This window comes from Elaeis guineensis, chromosome 12 (assembly GCF_000442705.2).
Source record: "Elaeis guineensis isolate ETL-2024a chromosome 12, EG11, whole genome shotgun sequence".
NCBI lineage: Eukaryota > Viridiplantae > Streptophyta > Magnoliopsida > Arecales > Arecaceae > Elaeis > Elaeis guineensis.
The window spans coordinates 18,334,876-18,348,142 of NC_026004.2; the positions used below are offsets into that span (position 1 = coordinate 18,334,876).

The 13,267-nt window shown below is 34.1% G+C and overlaps 1 protein-coding gene across 1 annotated transcript; it reads right to left on the reverse strand.

Annotated features, from left to right (window-relative positions):
• Positions 1-2,238: 2,238 nt before the first annotated feature.
• LOC105033476 (14 kDa proline-rich protein DC2.15) lies at positions 2,239-2,976 on the reverse strand. The gene has a single exon (XM_010908305.4). It carries the CDS (start codon positions 2,890-2,892, stop codon positions 2,503-2,505), a length of 390 nt encoding a protein of 129 aa, XP_010906607.1. The 5' UTR covers positions 2,893-2,976; the 3' UTR covers positions 2,239-2,502.
• Positions 2,977-13,267: the final 10,291 nt, after the last annotated feature.

A 13,267-nucleotide genomic window follows, 5' to 3' on the forward strand; every position in this document is an offset into this window, starting at 1 on the left:
GTACAAAAATCATCAACAATGAAATAGCTTTAATTAATATTTTCTGGGCATGAGTAATTAGCCGTGCCCTATGTCAAAGCATATTGTAAGCTCCGTACTGAAGTTAATTATCCAAAAGTATAAATATTCTGTATATTTAAATCATGATGCACGATGTGAAGCACCAACAAGAATGTCCCATCATATAATTGCAATTACAACACATAACTAACGTTATCTGTCCTGCCAATGTTATATCCATCACTAAAAATCAGCAAGGACACACATATGTCTTCACCTCCGGGTCCAATTTTAGACACCACGTCAACCAAGTTACATCATATCATATTTGGGTAGATTTTATTTAAAAATAAATTATAATTTTTTTTTTCAATTTTAACTTAATTTTATTTATATCCTCTGTACTTTAAAAGATGTCAAACTAGTCCTTCTAGTTATTGATATATTTCAATATGATCCAGTCATTCATTTTATCAATAAACAGTGTTAGATTTCTCTCTCAATGGATGAAAATACTCTTTATTCATGGATGGACTTAGAGGAGAAAGAAGATGAGAAAAAAAAATAGATGAGAAGAAAAAAGAAGAGGAAAAAATGGTCGTGGGTAAAGAATGGATTAGAGGAGAAGAAAGATAAAGAGGAGAAGAGAGTGAAGAGGAAGACGAGAAAAAAAATGTATTATCGATGGAAAGGGGTGAAGGTGGAAGGGGCTGTTGTGAAGGGGATGGCTTATGGATGGTTTGGAGAAAAAAAAGATGAAGAGGTGAAATGGATGAGAAAGAAAAGGAGGTGGAAGGAGCCATCATGAAGGAAGAGAAATAAGTGAAGAGGAAGGAGAGGAGAAAGATTTTTTTGCCAGTGAAAATGGGCGGATTTAGAAGAGGCCATCTCAAAAGATAGAGCTCATGAGTTGGTTTGGAAGAGAAAGAGAATGAGAAGGAAGGGGAGGAGGGGAGAGAGGCCGCCGACAAGGAATAGGGTGAAAGAGGAGGAAGAGGAGGAGAAGAAGATGGGGAGAAAAAAAATAAAGAAGACAAAAATGGATAAAGATGGAGGAGGCCGCCATAAAGAGGGATAGTTTATGATTGGTTTGGAGAAAAAGGATGAGAAAGAGAAGTATATCGGAAGGAAGAGGAGGAGAAAAGGAAAGAGAAGAATGGGTGGAGAAAGTGGAGAAGAAAGGGGAGGAGGAGAATGTGTGAAGAAAGAGAAGGAGAAGAAAGGAGGAGGGAGAAAGAGGAAGAAGGGGAGGAGGAGAAATCGGTGAGAAAGAAGAGGGCGAGAAAGAAAAGGAGGAGGAAGAAAGAGAGAGAAAGAGGGATGCTGGTCATGGAGGAGAGCATCAATCGAAGAGGAAGGAGGGAAGATGAAGGAGATAGGTATTTTTATAATTTAAAAAATTTTATTAACAGAGATAGATAGCTGAACCATATTGAAACATATCGATAACTAGAAGGGCCAGTTTGATACTTTTTAAAGTATAAGAGGTGTAAGTGAAATTGAGCTAAAATTAAGGAGATGTTCTTATAATATATCTTTTATTTTATAATAACAAGCACAGAAAAGATAATCTATGTAACATTCAAAATCATGTTACGTGCATAAAAGATGCAAACCAAGTTAAATACATAAGAGGTTCATAGATTTTTTTTTCACCAAAATATTTTTTAAAAAATAATTTTTAAAATATGATTATTAAAAAATAATTTTAGCTTATTTGATTGATTATGAAAAAATAGTATATTCCAAAATGTTTAATATTTGAGTGAACATCTACTTTTCTTTGAAAGCTATATAAGATACCCATTATATATATTTTTGATAAAAAAAAAGAATTTTATGCAGTTCTGCTCATGGCCTTTAAAAATGTTTTTGGAAAGAGAAAAAGAGCCCAATCCCGAGCTAATGAGAAAGGCAAAAATTCATTGTCTATATGGATTTTTTTTCATAAAATATAAAAATTTTATTATGATAAAAATATCATTTTTCAATCTTTCATCTTGAAAACTTCAGCCAAACGAGAATAATTTTTTTAATTTTTCTATTGGTCATACTTTCTCCTCTTCTTTTTCCTAAGGACCAGACAAGTCCAAAAGTTAACAACCTTAAGCACATAACTTATGATCCCAAACCTCCCACGTTCCTGTAACAAAAGCCACCATCAATCTTGCTACAGTACACACGCTATTGCAAATATCTTGAATACATAGTTCCTTAGCTAGCAACAAACCACAGACATGATAATATTTTTTTTGATGGCAAGGGAGACAAGAGTCACCCAGCTTTCATTATATAACAAAGAGATTACGTACATATTATCTGTAAATTTCAGCAGACTTAAGACACAACCGAGGAGAGAGATACAACAATTATAGGAAAGAAAAAGAAGAAAAAAGAAAACCACACATAAACGTGATAATAGGAGAGCAACGAGAACTTAGAAAGAAAATACATAGGAGGCCTAAGCGCATTTGAAGCCAGATGGCACAGAAAATAGGAGGCCTAAGCGCATTGGAAGCCGGATGGCACCTTCTTGCCACAGTAGTTAACAAGAAGGCTAAGGTCAACTGGAATGTTGAGGTTTATGCCGAGGATGCTAGCCTTGATGACGGTGCAGAGGCACACGGCGACCTCGAGGTCGACGAGGCCTGATAACAAAGAGCAGCACGGCTCCTTTGGAGGCGTGCCGATCGTGACGTTGAGGAGGCCACTGAGGACATCGGCGCACACACCGAGCTTAAGGGCGTCGATTGGGCACTTGCCAGAGCTCGGGCTTGGAGTTGGGGTTGGTCTCGTGGGTGTCGGCGGACAGTAGCCGCAGGCACTAGCAAAGGTGAAGAAGAGGAAGTTAAAGATGAGGAAGAGAGCAAAAGCTGAGGTCTTGGAGGCCATGGGTGGTGGAGGTGAAACAAAGAAAACCAAAGTGGATCTGGTGCGTGTTTGATAGGTGTTTGTGATGGGCTGTGTTGTTGGAGGGTGCATGTATTTATAGAGCGAGAAAGATGGATGGAGCGTTTTATTTTTGCTAGTTTAAGGTTGATTAATTTGAAATAAGTAATAGTTTAGAATTCTAACTACAGTTTTCGCTTAAACTTATGGGCATCCGGTGGCATTTGTCCTGCGCGCTGGCAAAAGGAGCTTTTTTTTTTCTTTGCTGAGGAAGTAAGATGACGTCAATTGCCAAGTCCGTGAAGTGGTTTATCACAGGGATGGCATCGGAAGGTCGATAACGGATTTCTAGCTATCTAAATTTAAATTTAAATATTTAATAATTTATTTAAATTTAATTTAAATATTATCAAAATTAATTTTTTTTTTGTTCAAATTCACCTCAATTGGATATCAAATAATTCAAATTTATCCAATCCGAACCCATTTGAGTCACATTCAGTATATTTTATCATTTCTATCAATTTTAAAACCATACTATCATTCCACAAATCACATTTGCCTTAAACAAATAAAATTAAACAGCACTTAATCCATATTCAATTAAAACAAAATTCAAAGTGTCTTAAGTAAATAATATTTAGTTCCACATTTAATTTAAATAAAATTCAAATGTAATATAAATTTAACAGATCAAGATAATTAACAACAATACTTAGTTCTAATATCTTTAAAATAAATAAAAATATAAATATAATTTAAAAAAATATATCTAAATTTTAAGTTTCAAAAAGACTTAAATAACAATTAAATCTGCTATCAATAGTCGATGTTTGAAATTCAAATTCAAATTTAAAATATACCAATAATAATAATTATATTGATGTATCTTGCGATTGTATGAATATTTTTTAATCTTTATTTGGTTAGAATATTTTTTATAAATAAATTAGAATTTAGTAATTAATAGGTGATAATTGATAAAATATATTTAATATATATATATTTTAAAATATTAAAATAGTTCGGATCGGATTTGGGTTGGATATAGGGTTGGATGCATAACTACCTAGTTTTGGCTCGAACCTAAAATTAAACGTTCGGATTTTACCTAAAATCGATTCAAACCTAGTCAATACGTTGACTATCTGATCCAATTGAATCAGGTCAGATCGGGTACCCACAGATTTGGGTTTTATTGCCATCTCTAATTTATAAACCATTGGTTTGAGAGTATGTTGTGGAGTTAGTAGACTATAGAGTTAAAAGCGGTTCTTTGGAGAGATGCAGATGGCAGCAAAACTTGACACGAACCAGGTGACACAACTGAAACCAACCCTGTCGATGGAAACCAACCTAGCCTTTTGACATGATATAACAAAATTTGAGGCGATGGAAACCAACCTCGCCAAGTTGTGGACTGGGGTTTTGGAATTGGCATGTGGGTTGGATAACGTAATCAGATTAGTGCATCTAAACAGTAAAAAGGAAAAAAAAAAAAGGAAAAAAAAATATTTTGAGGTGCCAGCTCAGCGTATATGGAAAATTAGGTTAACAATTCGTATAAGTTACACCAAGCTTTTGCATCCCCGAAATGGCACCCCATGACCTTCAATTTAAAAAAAAAAAAATAGAGGGAGGCGTCAGGGGAGAGACTTTAATGTCCCCATTTTCTTGGACTAGCTCGCTAAGCTAGGATAACTCCGAAACTTCCCAATGCAAATACCAGCTACCTTAATTTTAGAAAAATGAGAATTATGCTTGACTCGATTTGGATGGGTTTTCTTCATTTAGAACATTTTGTTTTCTTTTAATGCCAACTTCCTATTTGTTGCATGGAGTATCTTATTTCATAAATAGATTTTTGTATTATTTTTGTATTTTTATTTTTTAAACCTGTATTAGTGGACTTAAACCGGCTCAAAATATAGAGGATCATGGTTTATATTTTCTCAATGTGATCAAAACCCAAATTATGTAGCTTTTTATTTACATAAACTAAAATCTAGATGACTGGGGCCCACCCTTAAGGAACAAACCTTAGATACTCACGAAAGAGGTAGAAAAATGGCACATCTTGTAGTTCAATAGCTTTCTAGTATGTTTATTATTGAGACTAGTTCCCATCCATTATTAAGAGATTAAAGATAAAAGTGGATTATATAATATTCATCTAAATCTATTTTCATATCCAAACCTATTTAAATATAAATAAAAAATTTAAATATCTAATTAATACCCATATTCATATCTATATCCATTAAAGAAAAATAAATATGGATATAGATAAATAATTATCTGATCTTTATCTAAATCTCTAATTTTATTTGTAACCCTATTTAATTTTATGTGACACTCGTTAACTTTTAAAAAAATATACAATCATATTAATATGCTATTAATTTAATTTATTATTTACTTAGTAATATCTTGGTTTATGTAGTTATAAATTTTAATTATTAGACCTATATCCATATTTATATCCATACTTTTGTATCCGATTTCTCTCCATATTCGATATAAATTTTTACATATGATTAATATCCGTATCCATATTTATATTCATCTGATAAAATAAATAAAGATATGGATATATAGGTGTCTGATCTATATCCAATCCGATTTTAGCCCTATAAGATATTGGTGGAGAATAATTGCTTCACTTCTGTCCAATAAGATTAAACACATCTTTAGAAAGACTAATAGTGCAGCTGATTGGATCGCATTTTATGTATGGATAATTATATAAAAAATATATTTTAGATTGCTTCATTGAAAAATTCTTTAGCTTTTTAGTAGATTAGTTTAATAATTCCAAATTTACTAGAAAAAAGAGGCATCTCTTGCAAGAAATGAGAAATTCTAAGTGCGAAAGTCACCAACCAGTCTTCGTAATGAAATAGTCTTACATCCAAAATGGATGACCAAGGCATTTGTTATCTAGAAAAAGCTAAGCAGTCGGCAAATTGGTTCCAGTTTGATAGGACGATCCTCACCAATGGGCTCACACCTAGATTAGGTTGACCTCCAATGTATCACAGCTTCCCCCTTGTCAAAGTACCACAGTAGTATCTCTCTACTGTTGCATGATGTATCTTTGAGAATGTCATATCCTTCTAGGCGGTGTGATATGCATCAAGTTAGATGACAATATGAAAAAAAATATTAAAATGTAGCACAATGGTTAGTACTTAATTTGTAGTCTACCATTCTATCCTACTTTGAGTAGGTCATGCATTTCAGGCTAGGGAGGCATAGCAGCGTGATCATGACATGGATGCATGGAAGAGATCCATGAAAAGTTTTAGCGAAGATGGTGAACATTGTCACCATCTGCCTTGAATATTTATACTTGGATTTTGTGTAAACTATAACCTCTATTATACATGTCGAAAATGAAGGCTCATTTTATACGGAGTCCTTCATTTGTCACGTAAATACCATATTAAGGAAGAGAGGGATCCGAGCATTTTGATTATCTAGCTAGCAAAGGACCCAACAGGTTTCAAGGGATTTCGATCATAAGTGAGCAATCCAATAACTTACATGAAACACTGGTTAGCGAGGCCTGACTAAGTTTTCTAGCAAGTTAGATTAGGGACCAAGAATAGGATAGTATTTTTACATGGGATGAGCATACTTTTTCAAGCGTTCTCGATCTGGATGAAAACATGACATATATATAAACTAAAACCACGTCTTCATCATGCCCACCTTGACCTTGTACAATAGACTAGGTAGTGGGGGAACTTAATAACCATAATGCCCTTTATATATTTGACTCCGAAAGGGAATTAATTCTTATGGACGGATGAGCGTGCACCACTTAATTAATTACTTTGGTGCTTGAAAGCGAGTGGGTGTCACGGGAGTCCACACTGCAAACCTCATATCATTGGATGTTTGTCAAGGAGCAATATATATATATATATGCAACTGGATTTTGGTGTCATCTGTTGTCTTAATCCGTTATCCTTATTTTAAGATACCTTGTTGACACGTCATCACTATTCTTGAATTCACACAGTGTTACGTTCTTTATACTTTAGTTGAAGTCTGGTTAAGCGATGGTTATTAGACCTCTATCGATGTTTTGGTGGTTGCTTTTGAAATGACTTAGAAGCATATCTTGGTCTCCTTACCTTGATCATTTGACTTATTCCTAGTGGTTATAGCAATGCTTTCTCTAGGGGCGGAAATGGCCATCAACAAGCCATTCTTTCAAAATTCCTTAATATTTTTTGAGAGATGCCCATGGAATAAGCAATTCAAGTTAATTATGAGGAGAACAAAATCGAAGAGTGAATTTAGTTAGGATTTTTTTTTTTGAAGAAAAAGTTTGGACATAAAATATCAATATAATAAGTATATTATCTTTTGATATGAAGTATTTTGGCAATATAGCCAGTAGTTTTTAGCTTAGCTGGTTGGCATTTCCCTCAATTAAGTAGTTTACTTAAATCATGGTGGTGGTAATCCCATCATATTTATTTTAAAAGAAAAGAAAAAGATATTTTGGGGAAACCTTTGATTGGGTCCAAGTTGTTGGGAATTGGAAGATTTTTGAAAATGATAATGTCTTTCTCCATTAAAAAAAAAAAAAAACTTGTTCAGAATCTTTGCTTAATAAAAAAAAAAAAAATTTGAGAAGTTAAGCATAAAAATTTAAGTTCTAGTTTTAACCCTTTTTTTTTTTTTTGTGTATCTTGGTATCGACTTAACTCAGCTATCACGTCTTTCATGTCCCTTTGCAATCTTTGCTAGCTAATTATATCGATCATTTATATCTTCTTATGGTAGAAATAGACAACAAAACATTTTTGTTGTGCCTAGTCAAGATATCCAGATGAAACAAATTAAGTCAGCCATATAATCCCAAAACTCAATCAAGGACCTAGAATCAATGTCATCCACAAGACAAAATATTGGCATGTCACTAACATTAACCGGAAAATGTTGCACCCCTTGATCCATTTTTAGAGTTTGACATGCACCACAGAGGGTTGTACAGCCCTCATAGCCACCACATCCTCCGACCATAAGGACGAACAACTAATTATTAGCTAGGATCAGGTCCACCATGGACCAATCCAAACCAAAAGAACATGTATAATAGCAATCCCTCTTTCCTTCTCTTTCTTCTCTCTACATGTAACAGCAACACATGCTAAGATGAATTTAATCCCTTTTTCTCCTTTTTTTTTTTTTTTCTTCCTTTTACATGTAGTAGCAAACATGCACTAAGATGAATTTATTAGTGGTCCATGATGGATCTAGTCCAACTAATAATTTCTCGTGTTTGTCCAACATGTCATATTCTACCGGGTGATAAATATGACATGTTTGTAACAGGATGTCTAACGGCCATCTACCTCTGTGATTACATGACTCCCAATTCCTATAACAATGCGATGCATTCTATATGGTTAAAACTGATGTTTACCCTTCAATTGCAACCTATCGTGGCGTATTACACCACATCCTAGGTGCCAAATAAGACCAAGAAACTAAGTGAAGAATGGAGCAGGGATTGGTGCATTTCCAAATATTTTTTTATAGGATTCGCCCAATGATCCTATGTAGACTAGGAAAATATTGGCCCACGGTCCATTTACATCCTAACTTGTAAAGATGAGTGAATCAGATCTAAGTAAATTGTGCTAGAATTTTAAATATGCCCGATACATTAATAGTAGCCTGATGCACCCTCATATTATTTCCTGGAAGGAACCTTGGGTTAGAAGGGACACATCCATGAGTTAATTTTCCTGTAATACTCTTGGAAGCAAGGGTATATGACTTTCATACAACTACATCCCAAATTCTAGAATCCTAGTAATACCTAACTATTTGGTAATGTATGATTTGTCATTTCTGAAGGTTCATTAACCGGATGAATCTACATGTCTTTGAACATAATCGCTAATTAATTTACTACATCATTTGATGATAGCTCAATTCATATATATATATACATATGTATATGTATATATATGTATATATATATATATACATATGTATATGTATATATATGTATATATATATATATACATATGTATATGTATATATATGTATATATATATATATATATATATATATGTTGTTGGATATATATCCTAGAAACCAATCTTGGCTGACATATTTTATATTTCTAGGATATGATTTTGTACTTATTGGACAGTTATATTACTATTCATATCTATGTGTCTATGAATCATCCAAGGGATTAACAAGATGATGACACATATTTTCAAAGAGTTAAAAATTTGAGGCATATTTCATTGATGGTTGATTCCTAAATTACTCCTAGTCATAGAATCATCATGAAGATGGTGATTGATCTGGATAGATCCGTGCACGGATCGCTTTCTTCGGACAGATGGGTCTCGAGTCTACAGTGTAGAGACATTGGAGCGAGAGTGCAGGTAGTTGTTAAAGAACAACTAGTATTGAGCGTGACCAATATGAGAAGTCACATGGATGTCTACTCACTCGTTAGTGATTTTCTCGATGCTACAGTTGTATGACTGATCCTTTGATCTGAGATGACACTCTGCTCGCAGTGAGGCTGCTGGAGTTTGACTGACACATCAACATAGATCACAAGGAACCCTTGTAGTGGATGTTGGTGACAGTTGGTCTACTGTAGGAGTAGGGTGTGCATCAAGATGGGATCTATCGAACCTCGCAGAAGGGAGTAGTTCTATGGAATTTAAGAAGCTGAGTCCTTAAGTCTATAGCCATAGCAGTGTGATTGATGAAAAAAAATTTTCATAGAATCACATATGGACTTAAGCTGATTGAATCTATCATATGACTGATGTTGAGGTTTGATGATTCATCTATGACCTACCATCTAGTCGAGACTCACGATAAAGGGACTGAATCACACATTAACTACACCTAGAGGTTCATTTCAGTTCTACTGGATTGCCACTACATACTACTAGGTGTTACTAGTGGATTGTGAGAGCTCACTAGGATTGTTCTGGATCGACAATCTTTGTTGAGTTAGAGTGCAATTATTCCGATCCATTGAAAAAAGTTTCAATGATATGATGATAGAGATCATTGTATGTCTCACTACCAAATAAAATTGAACCTATGAGGTCACACAACAAAGAGATTAGGTCTGGAATAAGTAATTGAGCTTGTGAAGTGTCAATTGGATTTAGAGCAATCCATTGAGTTCATGGTAACCTTGCTAGCACATGGTTGGACTCAATTCCTCTTTTCGTTGGGATTACTTATTTGATAACTTAATTCTAACTTAATTACCTGCTAATAATCTGCATGAATAATATTCATGAGACTTCAATTATTGGGTATCTAAGGTTATGGATCACATAAATTAAGGGTGCAAGTCCCTTATGAATCTCCTTGATAGTTATTATGGAGGGCCACCTTGATTTAATCAATTTGAGCATGTCCATTGATTAGAGAGCTTTTTATTTTCATATGGGAATCTATTAGGTGTGTTTTGGAATGTCTAATTATGGGTGCAAGGGCTCCAATTGTTGGCGCCTAATGGGCTTCCTAATGTAAGTTGGATAACTTAAGTTAATAGGAATTCTAATGCAAGTAGGACTTGTATTATGAGATTGAATAGGATTCAATCCTTATACCTATTTAAAGGGTCCTCCCCTAAGATCCCTAAAGCATCAAAACTAGCAGCCCCTCATACCCAAAGGCTCTCCCTGTGCCCTCTCTTCCTCTCCCTTTCTCTCCTCTTGGGTGTTCTATACACCCCTTTCTTGGGACGCACGTCCCAAGGAGTTCCATGCCCAAAGGATTTTGGGTGCCTCTCCTTGATCTTCTTCTTCTCCTCTTCTCTAGAGTTTCTTCTTGCTATGTGCTACTACCAGATGTTAGACCAGTAAGGAAGAGGCACCCAAAATTCTTTGGGCATGAAACTCCTTGGGACACGCATCCCAAGGAGTTTCATGCCCAAAGGATTTTGGGTGCCTCTTTCTTGCTGGTCTAATATATGGTAGCAGCACATAGCAAAAAGAAATTCTAGAGAAGAGGAGAAGAAGAGATCAAGGAGAAAGATCAAGTGTTGATCGCGATCCAGGCTTCGTTCAGATCAGCAGATTGAATTTTGGAGAACCAAAATTTAGATTAAAGAGGACTGTTCCAGGTTGATCCCGAGTGAATACTTGTAGAGGCCAGATACTTATATGGCTAAGAGATAGCCTCTTCTCTTTCAGATCCAGTTTTGAAGAAAGAGATTGCGAAACAAGTATGTGATTTGATTACAATCTGAATTTCAGCATATATCAATTTCAGCATATAAAATAGATCATATGATTTTATATTTTTATGCATGCAAAATTAAGATTAAAATTATTTTAATCTTATTCTCTAATACGGTATTCAGAAAATAAAATTTTTGAAACACATATGCATGCATCAAACCCCAAAATCCAACGGTGGTATCAGAGCCATGAATTTTCATATGCTGAATTTTAATATACATGTTTTTGAAAAGATTTCAAAATCAAATTTTTTTGGATACATGAGATATATGGATGGATCTTCAAATCTAAAATTTGATTTTAAATTTAATTCTAGAATATATAGTTGATATGTTGATGCATGCATAGATCTGAAAATTGATCTAGAAAGAGTTCTAGTTCATGTGAAATAGATACATGCATGAAACCTAAATTTTTTTGTGATCTGAATTTTGATTCATATGTATGATATATGATTGTATATTTAGATCATAAATTAGGCTTTAATCTGATTTATGATTAGTATATGAGATATATGATATCATGTTTAGATCTGAAATTTTGTTTCAGATCTGATTTGACATGCATATATGTGATATATGTTTATATGTTAGAACTTAAAAATTATTTTTATATTTTAATACTTACTTTCATGCAAAGTATTTAGATCTAAAATATGATTTTAAAATCTAAAATTTGTATTTGTGTATGAGAGTTTTGATCATGAAAAAATCAAAAATTAGGTCATGTAATAGGATTACATCTAAGATTTTTGATTTGAGACATATGGGTCTAATTCGATTAAATAATTGGTTAAATCGAGTCAAGTATTGAATTGAGTTAGATCAATTAAGTTAATGATCATACAATTATTGTTGATCAAATCGATTGAGTCCCATATGTAGAATCGATAAACCTAAGGACCTAATTTGACTTGTTGATCTGAGTCTGATTCACTTGAGCTAATCAATTCTGATCAATTATCCAATTGGTGTCTAAGATAAGTAATTAAAAGATGATTATTTAATTGATTCCATTCGTTTATCTGATCAATTTATTGGTATCTAAAGAAAGCAACGGGGGGACCCCCACTAATCTCCACTTATCTGATCAATTTGAAAGATTTGAGTCACAAATATGGTTGCTTGGTGGTTTGATTTAGCCCATGCCAATTACATCAGTCATGTGATAACTGATTAGATGAGATCTAAACCCAAATTTCTTCATAAAATATTAAGTCTAAGGTCTTCCACTGTTATAGATGTGCGGACGTGCTACCGACGTTGATTATTCTCGACTGGTCACAGTGGTTCAGTTGCATCGAGAACACGCAACTACTCTATTAGCAAAGAGTTGCTGCGGGGTAAAGATGAGGTTGGGCCCAATAACTGTTAGGTGAGGGATCTAATGATGGCTTTACACTTGCTTGTGAATGGTGGGTCTGACTTAACTAAGAAGTGTGGGCAATAACTGTTAGGTAAGCTCACATGACTTAGAGATCAAGTGACTGCAACATGCTTAGAGAAGCATCTGAGCAAAGAGTTGTCCGTGCATCGATGTTCATTCGTGTTACCAATAATTGTTAGGTGAGATGCACGGCATCGGTGGGACTGCAGCATTCACTAGAAATTCAATTATTGCATTAGGATTTTTGTTTCTCCATTCGAAGAGTATGAGAGTTTTGATAAAATAGTGGGAGTCTCTTTTTGTATCTAAAAATCTCTAGAACAAAATTATAAAATAAATATAAACATCCAATTAGAATCTTTGCTCTCTGTTGTTCATTATATCAGCTTCCAACCCTCTAGCTTGAATCCTAGATATCAACCGATTAACCGAAATCGAGTATATAGACTGACTTACAAACTTAAGAATTATTCTTAATTTTAAAAAATTAAGTAATATTCTTTATCAGGTTATTCTAATATTAACAATCTATCCAATCTATAGTCAATGAGCTATACTTGACGAGTGGATGGACAATGACAATAAAGATAGATGCTATGCATGAGTATATGTACACTGCCAACGATATGTTGATTCATCCACAAGTATTGTGAGATGATCAGAGTCACACAGCGCATGTAATGCATGATGGGCAGTCAGTCTATGATCGTTATTTGATAATAATCGAGGATATT